At 34.2% G+C, this 24846-nt stretch overlaps 9 protein-coding genes across 9 annotated transcripts; 6 read left to right on the top strand and 3 right to left on the bottom strand.

Annotated features, from left to right (window-relative positions):
• Positions 1 to 483: 483 nt before the first annotated feature.
• On the top strand, positions 484 to 2136 carry PHYBLDRAFT_59063 (hypothetical protein; the record flags this gene model as incomplete). Its single annotated transcript, XM_018440429.1, has 5 exons — positions 484 to 586; positions 663 to 869; positions 995 to 1213; positions 1424 to 1838; positions 1914 to 2136. 5 exons carry the CDS (start codon positions 484 to 486, stop codon positions 2134 to 2136), a joined length of 1167 nt encoding a protein of 388 aa, XP_018298060.1.
• A 112-nt stretch (positions 2137 to 2248) lies between these two features.
• Positions 2249 to 2995, bottom strand: PHYBLDRAFT_130391 (hypothetical protein). The gene is made up of 2 exons (XM_018429356.1): positions 2750 to 2995; positions 2249 to 2598 (listed from the first exon to the last, which is right to left on the bottom strand). The coding sequence occupies exons 1-2, from the start codon at positions 2924 to 2926 to the stop codon at positions 2557 to 2559; spliced, it is 219 nt and encodes a 72-aa protein (XP_018298059.1). The 5' UTR covers positions 2927 to 2995; the 3' UTR covers positions 2249 to 2556.
• Positions 2996 to 4906: 1911 nt separating this feature from the next.
• On the top strand, positions 4907 to 6277 carry PHYBLDRAFT_140028 (hypothetical protein; the record flags this gene model as incomplete). The annotated part of the gene is made up of 3 exons (XM_018430320.1): positions 4907 to 5309; positions 5375 to 5495; positions 5662 to 6277. The coding sequence occupies 3 exons, from the start codon at positions 4907 to 4909 to the stop codon at positions 6275 to 6277; spliced, it is 1140 nt and encodes a 379-aa protein (XP_018298058.1).
• Positions 6278 to 6764: 487 nt separating this feature from the next.
• PHYBLDRAFT_130388 (hypothetical protein) lies at positions 6765 to 8345 on the top strand (the record flags this gene model as incomplete). The annotated part of the gene is made up of 4 exons (XM_018429355.1): positions 6765 to 6934; positions 7286 to 7432; positions 7583 to 7655; positions 7767 to 8345. The coding sequence occupies exons 1-4, from the start codon at positions 6795 to 6797 to the stop codon at positions 8343 to 8345; spliced, it is 939 nt and encodes a 312-aa protein (XP_018298057.1). The 5' UTR covers positions 6765 to 6794.
• Positions 8346 to 11036: 2691 nt separating this feature from the next.
• PHYBLDRAFT_59060 (glycosyltransferase family 2 protein) lies at positions 11037 to 13293 on the bottom strand (the record flags this gene model as incomplete). The annotated part of the gene is made up of 2 exons (XM_018440428.1): positions 11037 to 11703; positions 12146 to 13293. The coding sequence occupies 2 exons, from the start codon at positions 13291 to 13293 to the stop codon at positions 11037 to 11039; spliced, it is 1815 nt and encodes a 604-aa protein (XP_018298056.1).
• Positions 13294 to 15529: 2236 nt separating this feature from the next.
• PHYBLDRAFT_179371 (hypothetical protein) lies at positions 15530 to 16540 on the bottom strand (the record flags this gene model as incomplete). Its single annotated transcript, XM_018438137.1, has 3 exons — positions 15530 to 16140; positions 16248 to 16416; positions 16482 to 16540. The coding sequence occupies 3 exons, from the start codon at positions 16538 to 16540 to the stop codon at positions 15598 to 15600; spliced, it is 771 nt and encodes a 256-aa protein (XP_018298055.1). The 3' UTR covers positions 15530 to 15597.
• Positions 16541 to 17400: 860 nt separating this feature from the next.
• On the top strand, positions 17401 to 19593 carry PHYBLDRAFT_59058 (hypothetical protein; the record flags this gene model as incomplete). The annotated part of the gene is made up of 3 exons (XM_018440427.1): positions 17401 to 17472; positions 17860 to 18088; positions 18284 to 19593. The coding sequence occupies 3 exons, from the start codon at positions 17401 to 17403 to the stop codon at positions 19591 to 19593; spliced, it is 1611 nt and encodes a 536-aa protein (XP_018298054.1).
• Positions 19594 to 21072: 1479 nt separating this feature from the next.
• On the top strand, positions 21073 to 22603 carry PHYBLDRAFT_185027 (hypothetical protein; the record flags this gene model as incomplete). The annotated part of the gene is made up of 3 exons (XM_018439023.1): positions 21073 to 21195; positions 21244 to 21409; positions 21538 to 22603. The coding sequence occupies 3 exons, from the start codon at positions 21073 to 21075 to the stop codon at positions 22536 to 22538; spliced, it is 1290 nt and encodes a 429-aa protein (XP_018298053.1). The 3' UTR covers positions 22539 to 22603.
• Positions 22604 to 23658: 1055 nt separating this feature from the next.
• PHYBLDRAFT_59056 (hypothetical protein) lies at positions 23659 to 24684 on the top strand (the record flags this gene model as incomplete). The annotated part of the gene is made up of 5 exons (XM_018440426.1): positions 23659 to 23745; positions 23862 to 23910; positions 23983 to 24083; positions 24159 to 24389; positions 24535 to 24684. The coding sequence occupies 5 exons, from the start codon at positions 23659 to 23661 to the stop codon at positions 24682 to 24684; spliced, it is 618 nt and encodes a 205-aa protein (XP_018298052.1).
• Positions 24685 to 24846: the final 162 nt, after the last annotated feature.

Genomic DNA, 24846 nt, shown 5'->3' with positions numbered 1-24846 from the left:
ACACAACCAAAAACCAAAAACCAAAAAAAAAGGCAAACAAATCAAAAGCTAAATTGTATTTGACTAAACTTGCCTTGAATCTACTATATCCTACCTATATTAATATTAATGTTTTTTTTTTCTCTTTATTTATTATTATTATTATTTTTACTGATAATATACTATAATATACTATACTATATTATATTATTACTATTGCTGCCATTGTTGTTATTGTTATCTTACTCAAACCTACACACACACATGCATATATTTAATGTCATAAAACCAGTCAATATATCAAATTGCTATTCTTTTACGTCAGCCTGGCACGACACTTATTTTTACTTATTTATTTTTAATTATTTTATTTCTTCTACTATTGGCGATCATAAACATGAGCTATAAATACCAATGTTTCCGTATTCCTTTCAAAATCCTCTCTTCTTCTTCTGCTTCTTCTTTTGCTTCTTCTTATTTTCTATCTACATCTATAAATCTCAAATGAGAAGTAACGTCGCTGTAGCTTCAAACTATTCTAGACCGCACAATAAAGGTCCTAAGGAAGTTCAATACAGACCATGGAATGCCAAGGCTATTATGGAAGGTCTGAAAATCAACTCTACAAACAATTTTGTACATCATACATAGATATTAATATTTCTAACACTTCTATTCCATAGCAAGAAAGGCAAAACTCAAAGATAGTCCCCAAGAAATAATTCAATCCACAGAAATCAATACACCAGAGTTGATCAAATCATCTTCAGTGAGCAGCGACTCTTGGGTTCCAAATATCTCATGGGAAGAGCCAGAAACACCTGGGTCTACTCCTCCCAATATCCCTACAAATATATCCGAGGGATCCACTTATTCACTAGCCAACCAAGGTAGGCAATCACCACAAACATAAAGAACTTTATTTGCTTCTTCATTACACACACACAAAAGTTTTACATAAAAAGAGATACAGGTAAAACATCAAATTGATTAACAAGAGATATATAAAAAGTAGATCACGTTAGCACTACTAGTTCAAAAACATACAATAACGCGCACCAAGATTATGTGAGCGATGAATTTAATATCCAAACGTGTTCATGGCCAAGTGATACTCGTCCGGTATCTCCAATCAAAAACATCGGTCCGCTTCTGGATCTCAGTACGGATACTGTATCAAATGAACAAGGTGGATACATCATACTTGGCATAAATTTTGACAGCTTATCGACCTGTAAAATAATACTAAACTTCATCTATCTATCTATATATCTATCTATCTATTGTATTGGTATTACTGAATGTTTGCTTTCCTGACAAACATACAAGGCAAGAACAGTCTAGACACAATATTCTCATACGGTAATAAAAGAAAACAATAAATCAATATAGTTCCAAGTAACCTCTAATAGATTGATCATGGGGGGTGAACGACTTTTTGTAGCTTATCTTAGCAGACCGGGCATTTCATCTTTTATTAAAGACCTTGTTTTGCTTGATATTGATGATCTAACCTATAGTACAGATGAATGCGGCTCTCAAGAGTTTTCGAAATATGACGCTTTCTCTAGCAAGAGTTTTACATGCCCCTCTGTGCATTCGGCACAGGATAGTATGACAGGAAATGACATGTCTACTGGGAACTCGACCACAAATATTGTATTCGGGCACACAGCCTTTGAAAAGAACCAGGATTATATGGGCATTTCGTTCCAGCAACAGTCTAATAGCTCTGATCCTGCTGCTCCTCGCTCTCCGTCCCTTATAGGACGTCAGACATACAGTCGAGATGAACTCATGTCCCTCAATACATACAGCGAGAACATCAAGGGAATCGAGGCTGGAAATCTTATTGATACGTAAGTAATCTTATCTTAATCCAAATACATTTTATATAAAACATTTTGTTATCATTATTTTTTTTTGCTTTATAGATTTATCAAGGATGGAGCTACATACTACCACCATTCACCATCCTATGGAAACCGTAGACGTAGTGATTCACGTGAATATCTACAGGACCAAAAGGACAAAATCCCATTTATGCGCATTATCCGCCCAGTAATTAACCCTCCGGACAATGTCACAAAGGGATTTGCTCCAGGCCGTTGCCTTCCCCAGCAAATAGGGAGTATTCCACTTTTCGAAAACCTTTAGGTCTCCACATTCCTTGATTAATCCCTTCTATGCCTCCTTACACTACATGACAAGTATATGTCTGACAAAATACGGACACACATATTCAAACAGAAATAAATAAGTAAATACAAATAATAACAATAACAATAACAATAATAGCAATAATAGCAATAATACTAATAATAATAATAATAAACAATAATAATAATAATAAATAAAGGCAAAGGCAAAGGCAAAGGAAAAAAAACAGGGACAGGGACAGGAACAAGAACAAGAACAAGAACAGAAATAACAAGGAAAAAAAAAGACAAGGACGAAAAAGAAGTACAAAATGATTGGCAATATTTAGCAAGTGAACAAGTACAAATCCATTAAGCTCTCTTGCATTGTCTTGTCTTCTCTTTTGTCTAATTTGGTTTGATTTGGTCCGTTTCTATCCTACTGCGTCTTATTTCCTCTAAACCGCATACGAGGATCAATCTAAATATTAAGCCGTGATAAAATGTATCATACAAAATACAAAAAAAAAGAATGAATAAAACAGAATAAAGTTACAGCAACAAAACAAAATCAACAGCAATAAAAGAAGAAGAAGAAGAAGAAGAGAAAAAAAAAAAGGCTTGATTCTTACCATTCCACGTCTGCATTCAGCATAACTCTTTCGGATGCTCTGACATTCCTCGGGTACTTCTCCTTCTTTATCTTTTTTGAAACATTCGGCCACAGTGTTACGCTTGACAAGTACACAGTTTGACTTTAACATGCAATCGATTAGCTCTTGGCGAATTTCTTTGCATGAAGAGGGCATTTTGTTGTTTGGCTGGTTGTTAATCAACTCTGATCACCATGTAAACTTCTCTTCCCCCGCCCCCCGTCTCCCCAACCTTTTTATTTTATTTTATTTTTTTAAAATTCTACCTCTCTACCATGTTACTTGTGGCTCTTAATTGAGTTGCCCAGTCACGGTGACTCTCGAATTCTTTGGACAGTTGTAAGCATTACTGTATTAACCATATGTTGGAGTAAAGATCAAGCTAAAATGTATAAATATATATGATATGTACATAGTACTTGATTATGGTACCCTATACACTCTAAGACTTCTTTTATTTCTTTTTGATTTTCTTTAGCCAAATCAGTATTGGTGACGAAATACTATACTCTAAAAAAAAAAAAAAAAAAAAAAAGCGACCTCTCTTTGACCAAGCCGGGAAGTTGATTTTACTCTTATTTTTTTATTTTATTTTTGTTTACCGGACCTTTTGAGATTTCGGTATTTCTTATTTCTTTGTTAGATACCGGACCAAAAAAAAAAGAAAAGAAAAGAAACAACCAAACAAATTAATACATCTGGTCCCTAAAAATTCGTGTAGGCAATTGATTCCTCGGGTTTGGTATACATTTTATGATGGCTTTTATATTATAAGCCTATACTATTTTTCATATATATATAAGCATTATACCAAATGTATTCTGTATCACTATTAACATGAAATATTGGTATATATATATATATATGTGTGTGTAAAGTATAGCTTGAAAAGAAAATTGATACCAAAATCATTCGATATTTATTATTATTTTTATTACAATAACAAATTGTATATCCTTGGCAATATTTGACAGAACCAAAGAAAAGATTATATTTACTTACAGAGAGAAATACATATGTGTTTATACCTTTGATAACCGAGCGTATATATATATGCTATTCATTAACATTAGATTGTGTACTCACCCTAAAATAATTTCTCATGCAACAATAGCATTCTTCACATTAAAGAAAGTTTATTACTACAACAATTGAACATTTGACAAATTCCAGGCATATTGTTTTTATTTTTCTATATTACAGAAAATGTTAATTATATATATATATATATATATATTTCAGCTACTTTTACTATGCTTATTATGACTATTGGGTGCATATTTTTTTAAGGGGAATTGAAGCTATCATGTATGTAAGAACCCTGTAGAGGGGGAGGGGGGGGGGGGGGGGGGGGGGAATGGAGGGAAGGATATGGTACAATTTTAGTGAGATCTAAAGTCAAATAAAGAGTATGTGTTGCTTAAAGAGATAAAGATTATTGTTTCCCTTTTTACGATTCACTATAGAAACTGTCTTGGTGTCTCTGTCTACATATATATATAATGTATATATTAGTTTGTAAATATTATCAAATATTACGAGATCATTCAACTCGTGGTATCTGTACCACAACATGGGTCATGTAGGCTGATTATTAACAAGTCCATACTTACACTACAAGTCTAATTCTAATATATTCTCTCTTTTATATATATGTATATATATATATATATAATGTGTTAACAATAAGAAAACAAAAACAAAATATCTTGGATAAAATACATAGCTATTCATTTGTATATAAATATGTGTGAGTGTGTACATGTGCATGTATTACAATTATTAGCTCTTTATATTAATAATAGTATATATGAATGTATATGATCTTAAAATGTTAATAATTTGACTACACTACTTTGGGTGACGGTTCCCATTGGACTGTGAAGGAGTGGAAGAAGGGGAGAAGGAGAGGGAAAAAAAGACTGGGCACACAAAACTTTAATTTAATTTAATTTAATTTAATTTAATTTAATTTTTGTCATATATTTTTATTTTACTTTATTTATTTATTTATTTATTTATTTAATTTTTAAAGCTTGTCAATTGTGTGTGTGTGTGTGTGTGTGTGTGTGTAAAAGAGTGTGTGCTTGTGTTTGTGCATATATATAATTATATAGTAATACCAATATACTGGTTATGAATTGTGTACAATATTATGAGCAGCCTCCTAGTTATGAAAAGTTCCTTCATCATCATCTGATTCCAAATCTACCAGCCCTTATTGGACCATCACTAACAGCTGAATGGGAGGCAACAAAGTCATGGGTTACTGTTGAACAAGATAAAAGTGATTCCAATCGTTCTAGACGCATTCCAAACTATGAACATCTCCGAACTATCTATGGATCCTGCAAGGTACAAGTAGCCGACTGCAATGACCGGTACTTTACAGATCAGAAGCGAAGTGAGATGACCTTTGATGACTTTGTTGATCTGTGGCAGAAAGATACTGGTAAATCTCGATTCTATCTAAAGGATTGGCATTTTGTACAAGCACGCCCCGAGATAAAAGCATATGAGGTACCAAAGATCTTTGAAGGTAAGGAATTAAAGAAAATGAGTTGATTTTTATATATCTCTTATGGTTTGGCTTGTTGAAATTAGATGACTGGCTAAATGGATATTGGGTTGGCAGGAAAATGGCCGATGGTTCTGAGGATGACTACAGATTTTCTTATATGGGAGGTGATGGCACATTTACCCCCTTTCATGCCGACGTCTACAGGTAAGAAGAAGAAGAAGAAGAGAATAACAAGTATAAATGACAATTATATACATATGCAAATGTGTGTATTTTTGTAATGCTCTATATAATCAAGATATGTATTTGAGTAGTGACTATCTTTATTTATATATATATTAATTTTAATTTTTTTTTCCACAAATGAAAGGTCTTATTCTTGGTCAAGTAACATTTGTGGTGTCAAAAAGTGGACACTCTTTAGACCTGGACAAGAACATCTTTACAAGAACAAGCGTGGAGATCTTGTGTATGATATCCGCAATGTTGATCCACTAGAGTTTCCTGATTTCGAAAGGGCAGAGCGGATAGTCCTTTATCAAAAAGCCGGAGAGACGCTGTTTGTACCAAGTGGATGGTTTCATCAGGTAGAAAATCTGGGACCTACTATTTCAATCAATCACAATTGGACAAACTCTACAAATGTCGAAAAGACTTTTGAGTCTCTTGCGAATGACCTTGTGGATGTGCGACATGCTATTGACAATCTGGAGGATGAGATGAGTCCTCTAGAGTTTGTTGAGCAATGTCAGGATCTGCTGCATGTCCACAGTGGCTGGCATTGGAAGTTGTTTATTGAGATTGCCCAGAGCGCTGTGGACAGAGCTGGTGAAGAGAGCCGACCTGGACGTGAATTCGAATATGAATGTCTGAGGCGGGTTATTAAAAAGATGGAAGACAATGAACCATTGTTGATAAAGTACTTTGAGTACAAATCGCTAGACTGTTTAGATCAATTGAAACATACGATCAAATATGGTTTATAAAATAATTGGTTTTAATTGCCACATGGCAAAAAGTCTTCTTTCTCTTTCTCTCTCTTTGTCCTCTCTCTCTTTTTTTTTTATTACTAAATTCGACTGTTTTTTTATACTTTATATATATATATTTAGGTTCATTTTTTTTATACACGCCTGTATACACATTTATATATATTTTTTTATATATATTTTATTTCCCAGAAAATTTTTACCTTTTTTATTATTTTTATTTTTATTATTATTATTTGACTCTGCTTCTTCTGCTTCTTTCCTATTTTCTCTCTCTACCTCTTCTTCTTCTTTTACTTGTCCTTGTTCTCGTTTTTTTTTGTTGTTGTTCATTTTTCAGTTTTCATTTTCATTTTTCATTTTTCTTTCTTTCTTTTATTTCTTTTGACTTGACTTTGTATGATGGATTATCCTTACGACCTTACACAACCACTCTCATCCTCATTCTCTCCACCATCTTCCTTGTTTCTTGATAATGGAAGCAAGACAACATTGTGGTACGAAACTATAGTACATGCTTTTGATCAATTATTTAAATGGAAAGTTTAGGATGGGTGAATTAGAACCATGGATGGATGAACAAGTCATTCGTCAACTGTGGTTCAACCTTAATGAAAAGGTCATGGTCAAGGTCATCCGAGACAAAATGACAAGGTACACTCAATAATAATCAAAAAAAAATAATCATAATCATAATTCCTTTCTGTACCAATATACTGTACTGTACTGGATTGTACTGTACTGTACTGTACTGTATGTAACTGCAACTGGTATAACTATACTATACTATACTGCGCTGTACTGTACTGTACTGTACTTTACTTTACTATACTGTACTGTACTATACTTTAATATACTGGAGTGCACTGTACCAAACCGTATTGTTCCACACACTTATTCTTACTCAACTGCGCCCTTTATTATATTATATTGTATTATATTGTATTGTATATATATATATATATTATATTATTACTATTTTTTGTATTTTTTTGTATTGGCTAGTACCAGTGCTGGATATGCCTTTGTTGACTTTGGATCAACTTCAAGCGCCTTTAATGCTTTGAACACCTACAACGGAGCTCTTATTCCAAACACTCACAAGCCCTTTAAGCTCAATTGGGCCTCGGGAGGGGGACTTATTGACCGACGGTAACAATGCATTCTCAACAACCTTGTGTACACACATACACAAACACAAGAAAAAAAACACACGCACACACGCACACACGCACACACACTATTTCAGAGAAAAGAAAGACTAATCTTCTTGTGAATTTTTAATCTACCAAAAAAATGTAGTGAGGACAGACAGCCTGAGTACTCTATTTTTGTGGGTGACCTGAGTCCTGAGGTCAATGAATCTGGTCTTTTGGTAAGAACACAAACTAATGTCAACAAAGATTTATTTTATTAATTATGATTTATTTATTTTATTTTATTTTTGAATTTATTCATTTCATCTTTTCTTTTTATTATTCTGTAGGTCATCTTCCAAACTCGCTATCGCTCATGCAAGTCCGCTAAGATCATGACAGACCCACGTACGTCTATGTCTCGTGGATACGGCTTTGTTCGTTTCAGCGACCCAGTAGAGCAACAGCATGCTTTGGTTGAGATGCAGGGCGTCTTTCTCGGTTCCCGTCCGATCCGTGTCTCCGTCGCCACCCCCAAGAACAGTCGTGCAGGCCATGCGCAATATCCCGCCCTTTCACCAACCTCCTCTCTCCCATCCTCACCCTCTACTCGGTCACCTCCTCTTCAGCAACAGCTTATGTTCACGGACCCCACAAACACGACTGTCTTTGTCGGAGGACTGTCTGCACCGATCAGCGAAGAGGGTCTTCAGCAGTACTTTAGCTCGTTTGGCGAAATCATTTATGTCAAAATACCAACTGGTAAAGGTTGTGGATTCGTTCAGTATGTCTCTAGACAGTCTGCCGAGATGGCTATTCAGGAGATGAATGGATATCAAATCGGAAACTCCCGAATTCGTCTTTCCTGGGGCCGTTCCCAGCAGACCGAACAAAAGCCTTTGCCTGTCCCACCCACCCTGCCACGGTAATAATGCCTCTCACAATTTCAACAACAAAAATCAAAAATCAAAAATCAACAACAACAAAATATAGAAAAAAAAACCTAAATAATAGAATCTATATATATTTAGCTGACTAATATGCTCAAAGATTACCCTATATATATATATATATATATATATATTCACAAAAAAAGAATGAAGAAGAAAACAAAATAAGGCCCAACTAACTCATATTTTATATTTCATTTCTCTTTCCTTTCTTTCTTTCTTTTTTTTTACTGTTACTTATTTTGTAGCAATAGTGCATTCCCATACAATCCTCTTGCCTACACAACCTTTTCCTCTATCCAACAGCAGTTGCAACCAACCATGAACCCTCCTCAACCCACTTTCCCTTCTCACGTCTTTTCGCCACACCAACGCCATCAACAACAGTCCTCCTTTGACAACACCTACCGCAACGACACATTGGATCTCCTGCGAGACACTGACAACCTCTTCTCGACCACCTTACTTGACAAGAAGACGTCTTCCAATGCATCTGCTTGGAGATTCAACCAGATCTACGCTCAATAATTTTTATTTCTTTACATTCTTTTTTTTTTTTGCTTTTAATATCTTTATTCTCTATTCTATTATTATTATTATTATTGCTACTATTTTTTTGTCAAGACTTGTTCTATCTCTATTTTATCTATTTTATCTATCTATCACTATATCTATTTAACTATTTAACTATTTCTTTATTTCTTTTATTATCTTTTGCTTTCTCGTTATCTCCTTGCTAGCATCTTTTATTTCGCATGTACTTTATATGTGTTCCTCTTTAGTTTCATTCTCGTATCGTTGTGATTTTTCTATTTTATTTTTCTTTATTTGAATTGCTTATATCTCTTTATCTATCTATCTATCTATCAAGCTCTATTTTATATTTTTATATATATATATATCTTTTATATACATTTTCTTTTTCTTTTTCTTTCTTTCTTCTTTCTTTCGTGCATTGCCTTTTTCTGTGTCCCCGGTTTTATACTTGTTATTACTGTAAGACACTATTTTTTTTGGGTGGTGTTACGATCCCTCCTTTTTGTAGTCTTGGATTATTTTTTGTACTTATTGGTTTGTTCGTTTTGTGCGACCTAACAACACAAAATGTATAGAAGAACTAAAATAGGATATAAAGGGAAGAAGAAAAGAAAGGGAAAGAGTAGAGAAAAAGACTGGACTTTTAGACATTTGATTATATAATTTGTATATAGGTTTATACACATGAACAAAGGTACATACATTTATATATATATATATATATGTTCAAGTGCAAGTTCAAGTGCTTGTTTGAATGCTTTGAATGCAGTTATTCATAATTGGATATATCCTATCTCTTAAAGACGTTTCTTTGTTTTGTTTTGACTTTTTCTTTTCAATTAACATGGCTTGAAATTGTGGGTCCAGTAAAAAGTAACACCAGCCAAGATCCAAACGGGGCACATCCAGAGTACGATCACATCCCACGCTCGAGACTCTATGCTAATACAAAAATAATTATAATATTTTATACCATATTAAAATCATTGTAATTATATATCACAGCAGTCAAAGTCTCTATGTACCTTTTTCTTTCTCCATCTATTATACGTCTACTAAAAGAAAAAGAGAGAGGACAATAATGCGTTTCAAAATAAATGTGTGGAAATACGAATTGAACAAATTTTAGCCTTGTATTTCGTGCATTATGTCCGAGGGATTGATGTACAAATCCAAAGAGAATGACTATTATTCTCCTCTTTTTTTTTTAAGCGACCTTCATTTCCTTTGTAAATTTTTTCTTTAATAAATGTATTTAAATTATGTGATGAGCATAATGGACCTTTTGGTGGATTTTGTCTATCTTATTATCTCTCTCTCTCTCTCTCTCTCTCTCTCTCTCTCACTCTATGTGTTTGTGTATATGTTTCGTGACTATATTGAATACCTTTGACTAAATACAGTGCATAATAGGCTCACTCTGAATAGACCTGATTTATGTAAAGATGCGCAATAAATGATCTAAATTGGTGATATATACGTATATCTATTTGATTTTCTGTGTTCAGGAATAAGTCCATCTTTAGATTTTAAAGGGAAAAGTTGCGCAGTACTTTCTCTTTTTATATATATATTGTATTTGCTGTGGATAAATGAAAAGGATTATATTAAGAATAATATATTGTCAAAGTGAATAAGAAGAAGAAAAAGTCAAATTAACTTAAGGTTAATCAAGGACCCCCATACTTTAATTTATTTATTTATTTATTTTGAATAAACAACACCTCTTTTAAGACCTATAGGTAACTAGGCTATTAAACCTGTACTATTAGTAGTATTATTAGCATTATTACCATTTGTTGAGAAATCGAATGAGTTTAATATAATATAATATAATATAATATAATATAATATATATATATATATATATTTTTACAAGAAGTTTAGTCTAGATTCACATGTACAAACAGTTGTGCATGTATACTTGTAGTGAATAGATAAAGAAATATATACTAGTGTGAATTATACTTTATACACTAGTTTTTTTTTTGGAGGAAAGGGAGGAGAGAGAAAGAGAAGAAGAAAAAAAAAGCAAGGGTGGGTGAGTAAGTAATATTGAGTAAAAGGGTGCGATTGTGTGATGGTGTGATGGTGTGATGATGGCGGTGATGGCGTGTGTGTATTGGTGGAGTATTATACACCACTGGTGTAATAAGGATTTGGATAAAACACGATGCTGGTCGGGTCCAAGACCCCTGCCTGGGTTTGCTGTGGGCTGGTAAAGAAAGTAACAAGGTTGTAAGTAATACCAGCCACAATTATGGTAATCCAGATTATTACTGGCAAAGCTTCCTTGACTCGATACAAGAATACGTTTTCCCGCTTTCTCTCGGCTACAGATCTCGCACTTGTTCCCCAGCCAACATCCCAGAGTGATACAAGAGCCCATATTTTGGCTGGCACCAGGCCAAGGAGGTAGTAGACCGAATAAAAAGGAAAGGCCAGGAATCCCAATGATTGCGAGACAACCAGTGAATATAGCGTCTTGATAGAAGCAATGACAAACAGCGATATTAACCAGATTGCAAGAACAATAGGTGCATGGGCCCACAAGATGTACAGAATCGAAAACAGGAGAACAAATGGATAGAGACCCTGATAAAACAACTCGGCTGCCATCCACGGACTGTGTTTATGTAGGCTCTGGACGTTCCAGAGCAACTCGCGATAGAAACTCTTTGACCACCGTGTCTGCTGCTTGAACCATCGTAAAAACTCGGTAGGTGTTTCTGTTTCGCAGAACGCTAGGTGAGTAAAAACCACTCGATGTCCACCCATCAAGACCCGGTTTGTCAAGTGCCTGAATAACAGTGATTTCGTTGTTGATGATGATAAAAGAGAGAAAGAAAAAAAAAGAAGAAGAAATAATAGTAAAAATAAAATAATAATAACAAATACTAATAACAAATTTACATAAATTTACATAAATTTACATACTACATGAATTTACACACATTTACATACATTTACATTTACATATATAGATATATAGATATACATATGTATATATATATATGTATGTATGTAATATGTATGTAATATGTATGTAAATTCATGTAGTATGTAGATATATGTATGTATGTAGATATGTAGATATATGTATATATTTGTGAATACGTTCAAAACTCTCTTCCCTCCTTGTTGCTTTTAAAACTTATTCTTTTTCCCTCTTTTCATTTTCATTTTAATTTTAATTTTATTTTAATTTTATTTTATTTTATTTTATTTTATTTATTTTTTACCTATCATCGCCATATGTGCACTCCATACCCAAGAAACGCTGCTTAATCCAGGGATCGATTATGTCTTTTAGAACGCTGGATTTGTACAATCCCATCGGACCAGATACGCAGGTAACGCAACGATGTATACTTTGGGCGGCTCTTTCGATATTAAACGCCATCCAGTATCGCAGTGAAGACATAAAAGACAACAAGCTGTCCCTATTATTCCAGATTCGCACATCACCAGCAGACGCACCGATATTTGGGTACCAATAAAGAGCCTGCTCGAGTTCCAGCAGCGCACTAGAGTCAAATTTTGTGTCCGAATCGGTTGTCATGACAGCCTCGCATCCGGCTGCCATCAATACTCTAAAGGCTGTATACATCGCATGTCGCTTTCCACGGTGAGGCTGCATGTAGCACACGGCACAGGTGTCGGTTGGAAGAAATGTTGATTGCAAGAGCTCTTCGTCTGTCATGGGCCGGACTTGTTCTTTGACAGTCTCTTCGGAAGATGGTACAGAAGGGTTGCTGAGGTCGTACACTGGGGTTTCTGATAACAGATGTTCAAGACTGATGATAGGGCAGCCAGGAAAGGCCTTTTGAAACAGGGTGGCCATTTCACGATCTTGCTCTTCGTTTCCGTCTATTACGACGACAATCTTGATAGGATCTGGATACTTCAATTGCTGTATTGACTCGAGGCACTGAGAGAACAACGTGTCGTCTTCGCGGTAACCCACCACAGCCAGACCGATGTGAGTTGCCGGCCGCTCCTTGAAGTCATCGGTGACAGTGATCTCTACCTTTTCAGAAATCTCATGTTCTGCAAGTGACCCAGGCTTGATGATTTGCTGGTCGGTGAGGTCTTTTTCGACTATTGTTTCCTGTGCGCTCGCATTGACTAGGCGCCGTGAGACGAGACTTGGAGCATTCCTTTTGTAGCGATATATGAAGCAGCGATTGAGAGTAGCAAAGATCAACTGAAGAAGGATAAAGCTAAAGACAACAGTTCCGTATATTCCTAGGGCCCAAAAAGAGTAGCTCGTGATGTGAAGCTGCAAAGCATACCCCACAATTGCTGGAACAACAAATATGCATGAGATGACTACGGAATAGAGGATCTTGAACGGTAGCGTCCAACTAGACAGGACTTCTCGAGGCATTGATAAATCCAGAAGAAGATAGAGAGGGAGAAAAGCTGTAAAGATCTTTGGTTAGCACAGCTTGTTGGCACGTATGTTCTGGTAATAAGAAAAAAAAGTACTGATAGAATAGAATAAAAGAAATAAATAAATAAATAAATAATTAAGGACAAAGGGTAAGAGTAAGAATAAGAATAAGAATATGAGGAGTTAGACTTTAGTAGCAAATAAAAAGAATAATAAAAGAAAAGACAGAAAGATGAGAAGAAAGAGAAGATCCCTCCCCCCAAAAAAAAGCAAATAATATACTGCATGGCTTTGAGGGTATGGAGAATATTAGAGACATGCTCCACATCATGGTAAGATCATTACCCGAGGATATTTTCTTTGCTTCATTCTTAAAAACACATTCTCATAAAACACACCCACAGACAAACAAGTTAGACCATATAATTGGATTTGTTTCTTGAATAAGGTGGTTTTTAATATGATCAATACGATTTACAGCCCACTTACAAATCAGCGAAAAAAAAAGAAAGAAAGAAGTGAATAGCTAACGAGACTTGAAATCATACACTTCTTTTCTATCTTTTTGAGATCTGTTGTTGTTGTCTTGCTTATATTTGTTATTGCTCTTCTTATAGGTAATTCTGTCGTGGATCTTGACTTTTTTTTGCGCTTTTATTTTATTTCTATTACATACTACATATTGTACAGCGTTTTAATGTGTTAACAATATATACAGAAGTAGAAAATTGTGTGTAGAAATGCAAATATATATATATATATATATATATATATAAATCTTGAAATTCATAGAATCATCATTCAATTATCGATGATCTATCCTAATTAATTCCTTTTTCCTTTATTTTTTAATATTTTTTTTATTGTTATTACTTTTAAGGGCTTATAAAATGATGCGTTTTTTTTTGTTTTTGGCTGATACCCTTGTTAATATATAGTCTTTTATTACTCTTTAAGGGTCTTGACATTAGGTTCTTATTAAAGAGGTCCCTAAATCTGACTTTTCTTTTCTTTTTTGGTATATGCAAAACCATTTCTATCCCTAGTAGAATCTTTTGTATAATAAACAAGCCATGGTCCGCGTATAAATGTTTTCTTTCTAAAAAACCACCTAGAACATTTGAATTGGATCAATTGGACTTTTTGCAAGTTAGTCTTTAGATAGCTATAAGTAATTTAAATACACATCTGCATTATTACTATTACTATTATTGCCATTATTATTACCCTTATCATTATTAATATTATTAGGATTTTTACCATTATTATTTTATTAGTATTTTTACCGCCATTATAATTATAATTATTCTTATTATTTCTATTGCCTTTATAGTAATTATTAGTATTATATGTATACATAATATATTTACAATTCGCACAGAGCAATTGAAACTTGAATATCTTCCACCTGTATTTTCTGCAAATCGATATATATATATGTATATGTATATTCATGTACAGGCATGTACAATCATGTACAGTCATGTACAATCATGTACATTTATGTATATTTATGTATATTTATGTATAACCCTCCAGAATCGAAAAATTGCTTTGAATTTTTCTTTATTTGTATGTACAACCCCCTTTGAAAACTATAACCCATCGTCCCATTCCTTGGATTTTTTTATTTTATTTTATTTTACAAGACATTCTTTCTTGTTTTCTTTTCTTCTCTAATAATCGCATCAGACTATGATGGTTTGGCCAGGTTTCTATTTATTTAAAATAACAAGACAAAATATACGTATATTTATATATCTATATTATATTCATTCACAGAACAATGCACTACACTACACTACACTACACTACACTACACTACATTACATTGCTTCGATTTTTTTATTAGATTTTATGATTTTATCCTATTTGAAATCAACCTTAATTTATCTTCCCTTGATCATAGTACACATGTGTCAGGATAATCTTTAGCTTGGCTTTTGTACATCATATTACTGTAAAACCCCAAAAGATCCAAAATAAATATTTTTTGTGTGTCAATGTCTCCAGCTAAATTTCCTCAAAAATCCTGGGGTATCTCCTGGTAATCTCAATTAGTGATGATAATACTATACACGTTTATAGTGAATTATGTCGATCAAAGATAATTAGAATGAGGCATTAGTGCCAATCTTGAGTGCAAAATCCAATAAAGAAAGAAAAGACATATCAAATCAAATCAAATACACATTGTAGGGCAATCCAAAAACACCTAACAAACACACATAATGGTAATAAGAATTAAGCTATCCTTTTATTCCTTTTTATATATAAAAGAAAAGGCACTCTAATTAATCATTGAATTTTGTGAGTATGGATATATGATCGGCTCAATTTGTCTGCTTGTCGAATAGGCTCTGGTACTCTGTACTGACAGGTAGCTAAAACTACTCTAATTGCAGTATCTAGACTAATTCGATGGCCTTGGCTGACAAATATTGGATTCGTTGAACTAGCTGTGGCCCTCAATGCTGCCCCATATATAGTTCCAGAAGTGCCCACCAGATCTAATCGATCCCCACATGTCTTTAGTTCCTGCTGGCATGTCTTTTTTACGCTCATCTGCAGTAAAGGTCCTTCAGATTCAATCACCAAAAAGTTCTTTCCTACTCCAAGAGTAGGCAAATCGGCCAAAACTCCTACATGGCAGGCTATTCCACACATTCTGGGATGCAGTCGGCCGTTACCATCTACCAAAATCAATTGCGGAAACAATTCGGGAGATTGTTCTTTGAGGTCAGAGAGGAGTTTGAGAATAGGTTCAGCTTCACGAAAGGCTAGAAAGCCGGGTATATAAGGCAGGTGGAGCTTTGTCTCAAGGAAGGCAGTGTAGACTGTCTTGTTTGTTTAGTTGTTAGTATATTGAGCAGATTCTTTTATTTTACTTTGTTTGTTTATTTGTATGTATATACATATATGTATATAAATAAAAAGAAAAATCTTACTTTGCAATCTGGAAATGACATCACAACAAGACATGCTACTGCATGTACCTCATCATTCTCTCGAAAGCTGACATCTACTCCACCCACAAGATTCAAATTCTCGAGACTGATGGGATCGAAACTGACATTGTCTTGCAATTCAATCCGATCCCGCAGCTTATTCTGCTCACTGTGATGATAGGGTAAGTTTAAAACTGTGTATTGGTTTGTTTATTTATTTATTGACATACTCACTCTTCCCATATTTCGCGTTGTGCTCTTGTGGGATCCGGATCGTACTCAGGTAAAGACATTATTGTCTATTTTATCTTTCCTTTTGAGAGACCACAATATTGAACCTAACCAAGTATTAGTATTAGTATTAGTATTATTACTATTATTATTTTGAGTTTGAGTTTGGGTTTTGCTTTAATCCAAATAAGAAAATATATCGCTCACATGATTCGTGGTAGCAAATTGATTTAACCTATGCTAGCTTGAAACACTTGAATAGCTTCCTCGTCTGCTGTTATTATAGTAGTACTTGGTTTGGTTTGTTTTGCTTTGCTTTGCTTTGCTTTGCTTTGCTTTGTTGATTTTAAAATTTTTCGGGATGAATTTAAGGATGTAGTTTATTTAGTATATTAAATGAAGTCTTCATAATATTTATTCTAGTGATATTGAGTAGCACATCTTGTTCAACATTAAGCTTGGACCAAACTAAATATCCTAAATTTTAAGCCAAGGTTAAACATATGTATCTATATTGCTATCCTGGTTACTATTACTATTTGAATATAATCCTATATTTTGTATTTGGTTATTATCGCTATTGATATTGCTATTTAAAAATAAAGACAGAGAGAGATAGAGATTATAGGCTTGAGCTTGTAAATATGCTCATTCATTCATTCACTCATTCGCGTATTCGTTTCCTTACCATTGTGGTTTAAATTTTGGTATAAGCGTATAGTCTATTTGTGCTTATTGTGGATTCGGATAAATTAGTGTGGTACGATTTAGATACCTACAGATTTGTTATTTCTTTGGTTATGTGATGGTTCATCGTGACCCTTTTGTTTTGTTGATGTTTTTGCGGCACTATTCTAATATATGGAAAGCGGTTGTGCTTCGCATCAACAATAACAGAAAACAACAATAATCATAATACTTTATGGATCTAATCTACAACTACAGAATTCAGTCATTAAATGCTATCGTATCAGAATCACAAGCAATCATGATAGTAAGAAGATTTAGGATATGATTGACCAAGATAAAGAATCCAAATACAAGTGTGTCTAGGTAGTGACAGAGCCGGAAGCAAAACAAGAGGTATTTACATCTATAGTTTACAAAGGAAGCCCAGGCATATTGTTATTAGGCGCACATCACACTATACATACATACATACATACATACATTTATATATATATATATATATTTAGAGGCATACAGATTTATATATAGATGTATAGATGTATACACTTTAAATCAAGCCTTGACTGCCTCCAAAGGTCATCTGCTCAACAGCAACAAAAGTGCAGATAGTATACCATATAAATCCCCCTTCTCTTTTGCTCTCTCCCCCTACTTGCTCTGTTCTATTTTTCTATTATTATTGTTGTTGTAGTTGATTCAGTGCTCTACTTTATATTCTACCCATTTTTCTCAACCTTACTCCCATTATAAGATGCTTCGTGTCAGTGGTATTCTCCAACTACAGTCCGTCTGGACCCACCCTAGATATGTCAAGTCTACTCTACAAAGATCATTATCACAATCACGACCAGTATCTATTCATGTTCATGACAATGTTCATGTTCATGTTCAGGAGCCATTGTTTAGCAAGGAACCCACGAGTCCTCAAGTACCATTTTTCCAACCAACTGAACGAATTGATACAGGCAAGTTATATATACTTTTTAAAAACAAAAAGCAAAAGCAAACATAAATTACATCTTTAAAGATATGCGTGTTTTTGTGTGTATTTATCAATCATTCTTTATCTATCATGATACAAATGTCAATGATACTAATAATTATATGATATACAGCAATTCCTAATGCTCTGGTTCATCCAACAGAAAGTCTAAGCAATATTTCTACCTTCCCGGCTATTCTTGTGGTTCCTGAACCCAAAGAAGATTTCGAAAACACAGATCCTGTTTGTGGTGGTATCAAACAAGAGTTTCTACAACATAACACCAATGAGAGCTCTAGACAATTAACTGGAACAGTCCCTGAGCATAAAAATCAGGGGGATTTTGAGGACATCACCATGGATTTAAATCAAGACAAGCCAAGAATAGACGAACAGCCTAAAAAAGTGGCTACAGAGAATATCATGGAACAAATCATGGACTATATTACAGACTACCTTGCCGAAGAATTTGACCAGAATACCAATACCAATACCAATAATGGCAGTGGTTTTGAAAAGATTAAAGATAATGCTTTGGAACACAAGGCTTCTAAAGTGATCGCGGAGACAATTGACGAAAAATTGAATAGAGAAGAGACGGCAGAAAAGGAGATCCTGGAATTCAAAAGAGAAGGAGTCCAAGACATACTAAAAGATATTTCAGAAGAAACTGCTCATGATGCCAAACTAGACTTTCAAGTCGGCCATAAGGTCCATATCTTGAAAGAGGATTCCCAGAAACTCATTTCAGAAAAGCCAATGTGTGGCGTTCCGGCTTACTCGTCCCCACCTTCATCGTCCTCATCCTCGACATCGTTCTCTTCTAATTCTACCGTGTCTTCATCTTCATCACTATCTTCATCTTCATTGGCATATTCACCCGTACCAGCACGATTATCATCACCAGCCCAACCATCATCACCATCATTAGCTGCCTCATTATCATTATCATCATTATCAAAAGGAATATACAAGACACAGCTGGCTATGTCATCCATTGATAAAGAATACAATACATTAGGTTCGGTTCCGTCCGTTCTGCATGACGAAATATTGCCTAGCTTGAAGAAACCAATGAGCCGACTGAGTCTTCAGACAGTTGGTGGTCCAAACACTCCTCAGACATCATTTCCCAGAAAAGAATCCAACCTGCTGATGCGAGCCCGGAGCCTTGGTGCTTTGGCCCGACGTATTTCGATATGCAATTCCCGAGACACGATACCGGATCTAGAGAAATCTGAATCTAACCAGCACTCCAGTTATACAAATGGATCCGATTATGTCCTCTCTGCTGACCTTATCCTGCCATCTGTTTCTACTTCCTTACTCTCGGTGCGCAAAAAGGGCTTTCGAAAAGACCAGCTCAAGTCAGCTCTCAAAGGAAAAAACCTGTCGATACGATTAAAGAATGCCATGTCACTTAACAAGAAATGCAATGATTAGTTTGTCACATTAGTTAACTGGTTTTGGTTCGGTGCTCCTTGTCTTATTATTATTATTATTATTATCTTGTATCCAATATAAATATGGTTAAATACACATAAGGTGGTCCCATTGTAATCGATAATATGCAGTGTTATGCAAGGAGTATTTACATTTATTTCTATTCTACCCTGTTGTGTTTATTTTTACAACACCTTTCTTCTTCTTCTTCCTCTTCTTCTTCTTCTTTTATTTATTTATTTATTTATCTATTTATCTGTTATCATATTATTCTTTATTATAAATTATTAATTATCAATTATCAATATCATTACCACTATCATTGTCATTGTCATTGTCATTGGCATTACTATATATTTCTTGAAATGAACTCTCATTCTTGTTTGAATAAAGGGGGTGGGGGTAAAGAGGTTGTATGAGTAATGGTCTTGGAGATTGATATTTATTACAGTATGTGCAACCTACAATATGTTTATCAATATCGATCTTTTTCTTTCTTTTCTTGATTTCTTCTTTGGAACTTTTGAATTTGATCGTAAAAGGTACATTTAAATCTTTGAACGCAAATTTGAGTGGCCTGGTTGTTGCTTACACCATCTAAAGTCACTCTGAAATCTTGACAGACATGTGTATTGTCTACAGCCAGATATAGAAGGATATTTTTAATAGAATATTCAGAATGATCTAATTTAGCTATATGTTTTCAGATAACCAATGTCTACATTAAATACTCGTATTAGTATCGATACTTTTGTAATATTTCTTATGTTGTATCCAAAGTACATATATTTATATACTTGAACTCTATTTAATTTATTTGTTATAAAACAATTTCTAAATATTTAAGAATCAATTGTGGCCAATCATTGTTCTCTTTATATATATTCTTCTTATTGTTTTGACCCCCATTCTAGATCGAAATATATGCCTTGACAATTATAATATTTAGCATACAGTTCTTTTTTAACGACACTGATTCAATTGACAATACTAACCAATAAGAATTGTGTGTACCAATTCATTCTTATTCTTCTTCTTCTTCTTCTTCTTCTTCTTTTGGTTATCGAAATATGCTACACAATGGCACACACAAGCACATATAAATATCTTAGTTACAATATAAAAGAAAGAAGAATAAAAGAACATTACAATTTCAAATCACAGGCATGTGCAAAAAGTAAAACAGAAATTTTGTAATAGAATAGAAATAAATCAGATCGGGTCTATAATGCCCTCAATAAACGCACTACAAAAAAAATTCAAGCATAAAATTATATGACAAGAATCAATCGATTTTAATTTCTGATATATCAATATTTCTTTTTTTTTTTTTGAACTATTGATAGATTAGCGTGTGTACTAGCTATCTTACAAGCCACGACTATTATCATGTAATAATAACTTTTTTTTTCTTTTTTTCTTTTAGCTTTTCTTCTCTTCTCTTCCCTTTTCTCCTCTTCCTTATTTTCTTCTCTTTTCATGACTGACTTGAAGAAGAAGATTATTATTGTTGGTGGTGGAGCAGCAGGTATTCTGGCTGCCATGAATCTTGGGTGTCACAAAGACAAGGATAAGATGGAGATTACTCTTGTCGATAGTAAAGTAAGCATGAGACCCAATTTCGTAATAATAATAAAACAAAAAGCATAGTCTTTCTACGAATACACTCCTGGCTTATGCTCTGTTTTGTACGAGCCAACTGAACAAAAGTTCCTTGAACACTATGGCAAAATAACTGCTACTTATGAAAGTCTTCTCAAACCCCTTGGCATCACTTTTATACTGGGAAGGATAGAAGATATAAAGGACAACAAAGGTAATTATTATCATTATTACTATCTGTTTTCACTTGGAAGCAGCCCAATTACCCTCGCATATTAATTTAACCATCCAAATAATAAATCAATAAACTATTTTTTTTCTCTTGTTGCCTTTTTGTAAAAGTGGTATTGCATGACAGTCAAGAGATAGAATTTGATTATGCTATCTTGTGTACTGGATCAAGTTACGCGGCACCCTGGAAATTAAGCAATCTCGGTGGCAGTGATGGTGATGGTGGCGATGCTGGTGGCGATGATTCAGAGACGATCGAATTGGGACAGAGAATCGATTACCTGACGGCCCAAAGAAAACGATATCAGGAAGCCAAGGAAATCATTTGCATTGGTGGTGGACCTGTTGGTGTAGAAATTGCAACCGAGATCGCCCACAGATCACCGACCAAGACCATCACTCTCGTCAACAGCCAGGACTACGTTCTAAAAAGCGCACCATCCAGTTTGGGAAAACACTGTCAGACGATTATCGAGAACACTAGGCCGATTCATCTTATCTGTGGAGAACACGCCAGCCCTGTTGACAACAATGCAAAACCAGATGCGGACGGGAAATATCATTATGAGACCGACAAGACGCACACACAAATCACGGGCGATTTGGTTTATAATGCTATTGGTATCAAGCCAAACACGCACTTTTTGGCAGGGTCACACTCGGACTGGCTGAACAGCAAAGGTTACGTCAAGATTGATCCTTTTTTGCACGTCAATGGCACGACAAACATTTACGCGATTGGCGACATGAATAATCATGAGGATCCAAAGATGTTCTTTACCGCACACATGCAGGCTGTGCATTGTGTCCACAATCTGCACTTGGAAATCAATAACAAAAAACCAGTTGAATACAAGGGTTCCAGGGTTTCTATGATTGTGTCTCTTGGACCAACGTTTGGGATTGGATATGTATCTGGACTGACTCTTCGCGGCAGACCATTTGAGACAAAAAAGGGGAGCAGAATAGCAGCCCAGATGAAGCATCTTATTGAACGGGTCACGATGAATGACCTTCGCCTCAAACAGCCTGTCAATTTTGCACTGTACTACACTCATGAGAAAGCCCAGATCCTTGCACGCATCAATAGCTTAATAGATATATTCAATTGAAAAAAAAATTGTACAAATACATGTGTGTATGCTATTTCAAAATAAGAATGGTTACATGAACACGCAATCCATTGAACTTTATTATCTAAAGAAAATGTAGCAATACAAGGACATCCTTTAAGCTAAAGGAATTTTGTGTTTTCTAATGAATTTTGACCATTCTAGAAAACCAAGGCCTAATTTTATTTTAATTTTAATGTTAATGTTAATGTTAATGTTAATGTTAATGTTAATGTTAATTTTGATTTTCTAAGTATGTGACTCGTTCTCTGCCGTGTTAATTTCTTTTCTTTTCTTTTTTCTTTTTTAAAGAAAAAGAAATGGTAGTAATTATCATTATTGGCACTACCCTAAGCATCGATTATAAGTAGATAGATTGATAGACGGACAAAGGGAAATTGTTTGTGCCTGTATATTTTCAAGCTAAAATTATAGTTTTTTTTTAATAAGATCTCATTGGCTGTGGTATAAATTTCACTCTATTGAATTGGCTTGTAACTCTTTATTGGCGATGTTTTGTATAAAATTTACCAAGTTTTGATTAAGTAAGAAAAGATTGAATATATATAGGTATATATACAAAACAAATTAGAGTAAATTAGAGTATGGTAGAATAAATAGCTAAAAAGAAGAATTAACAAGGTATTATGCACTACCTTTTTGGACCCGACCAGATTGAAAGAAAACGTAGTCTATATCTGATTTTTCTGTACCTTTCTTTCTTCTGTATAAATACACCACTTAAGATACACACCGCATATATGTAAATTTACTAGTTGGGATTTGGAATGAAGCATATTGAATATCATTCTTTACCTAGTTCAAAACGCCTTATCGTATATATATATATATATATATATATATTTCTTTCTTTTTTTGTTGTAATTAATCTATATGCTTTATAAGATCTTTCCATTTACTTGCCTATTCTTATATATATATACATATTAAAGAAGTAAAAACAAAATTATATAAATACAGCCTAGATAGATATATTTCTTTCATTTTTCCTTCTTTTTTTTGTTGTTAAAAAAATCATAAAAAAAAAAGAAAAAGGTTAAACATACTTTCATACGCCTTTACGCCTTCGTGCTCTCACGCTCTCTCGTTCTCACTTATAATGGGTGCCAAAGAAGGATCGATTTCATGCTTTCATGTAAACCTTCGATTAGATGGAATAATTTCGTTTCTTGCGGGTCTACAAGTGGTAAATACATACATACCTACACACATATACATATATCTTCTTCCTCTCGATCTCTTGGTCTCTTGCATACTTTACGCTATACCTCCTAAAAAATAGACTTTTATGGTTTCATACAGGTCAGGGTACTCTGGGAAATCTGGGCTTCTTTAGACAACACATGGCCAAGTAAGTTCCATTGTTTTTTTTTTTTAAAAAAAAGAATGTCAAAAACCAAACTAAATAAATATATATATATAGGTGCTCTCGATAGAACCATTATGCCAACTGTGTATGGATCCTGTATTCTCAGTATTATGTTGATGATTATTAGTGTGTGTACTACTTGGGGAGTTTACAAGGTAAATTAATAGATATACGAGTGAATAAGAATTGACTTTATATATATATATATATATATATATACTTGGTAATAGAAAAATATAGCTGCAATAAACATCAGTTGGTGGACTTATTACGTCTTGACTGTACTGGCATTCTTCAACAGTGCAGGACACCTTTCGATTATATGTGTTACCAAGGGAACCTTTGTGGCCGAGTGTATAAAAGAATCTTCTGTGAATCTTGTTCTTTCGGCCTGTCTGCAACGTTGGGAAGCATTATTGGTGTGGGCTACAGTATCCACCATGCTGGGACAAATAGTCAATGTAAGTGTCAATACAAATAAGCTAATAAAATAAAAAAAGGCCCTTTTTTCTGTGTGTGTGTGTGTGTGCATAAAAGATCCAATTTAACAACCTTTTGTTTTTCTCTAATTGCCATTTGATGTCATATATCTATGTGGCTTTGTAGATTGGATTTACATATTGTGTATATCGTTACAGAATACTCCACCCTGCTAAACTTGACATGACTCAAGTCAGGCCTGGTGTCTTGCCTCTACACCGAACCGAACGATCCATAATTGATGACGAGGGTTTTCAGGTTGTAGAATTGAAATAGACTTTTTTTTTAAAAAAAAAAAAATATATTCGCGCAAGATATATAATAGCAATCACAAAAGCATCTATTCTTCATTAACTGTACACTCTATTGATAATATTATCATTATCCTTAGCATTACCATTGCCATTATCATTAACATTACCATTACCATTACCACTA

The sequence above is a fragment of the Phycomyces blakesleeanus genome (genome assembly GCF_001638985.1).
Source record: "Phycomyces blakesleeanus NRRL 1555(-) unplaced genomic scaffold PHYBLscaffold_2, whole genome shotgun sequence".
Lineage (NCBI taxonomy): Eukaryota > Fungi > Mucoromycota > Mucoromycetes > Mucorales > Phycomycetaceae > Phycomyces > Phycomyces blakesleeanus.
This window is presented reverse-complemented; position numbering and strand designations above follow the sequence as displayed.

Bases quoted from the DNA above. Each gene is read 5' to 3' on its own strand.
- PHYBLDRAFT_130391 (XM_018429356.1), bottom strand. From the start codon at position 2,926: ATGCCCTCTTCATGCAAAGAAATTCGCCAAGAGCTAATCGATTGCATG. The intron at 2,599-2,749 runs GTAAGAATCAAG...CTTAATATTTAG, and splicing joins CTGAATGCAGACGTGGAATG to ATTGATCCTCGTATGCGGTT.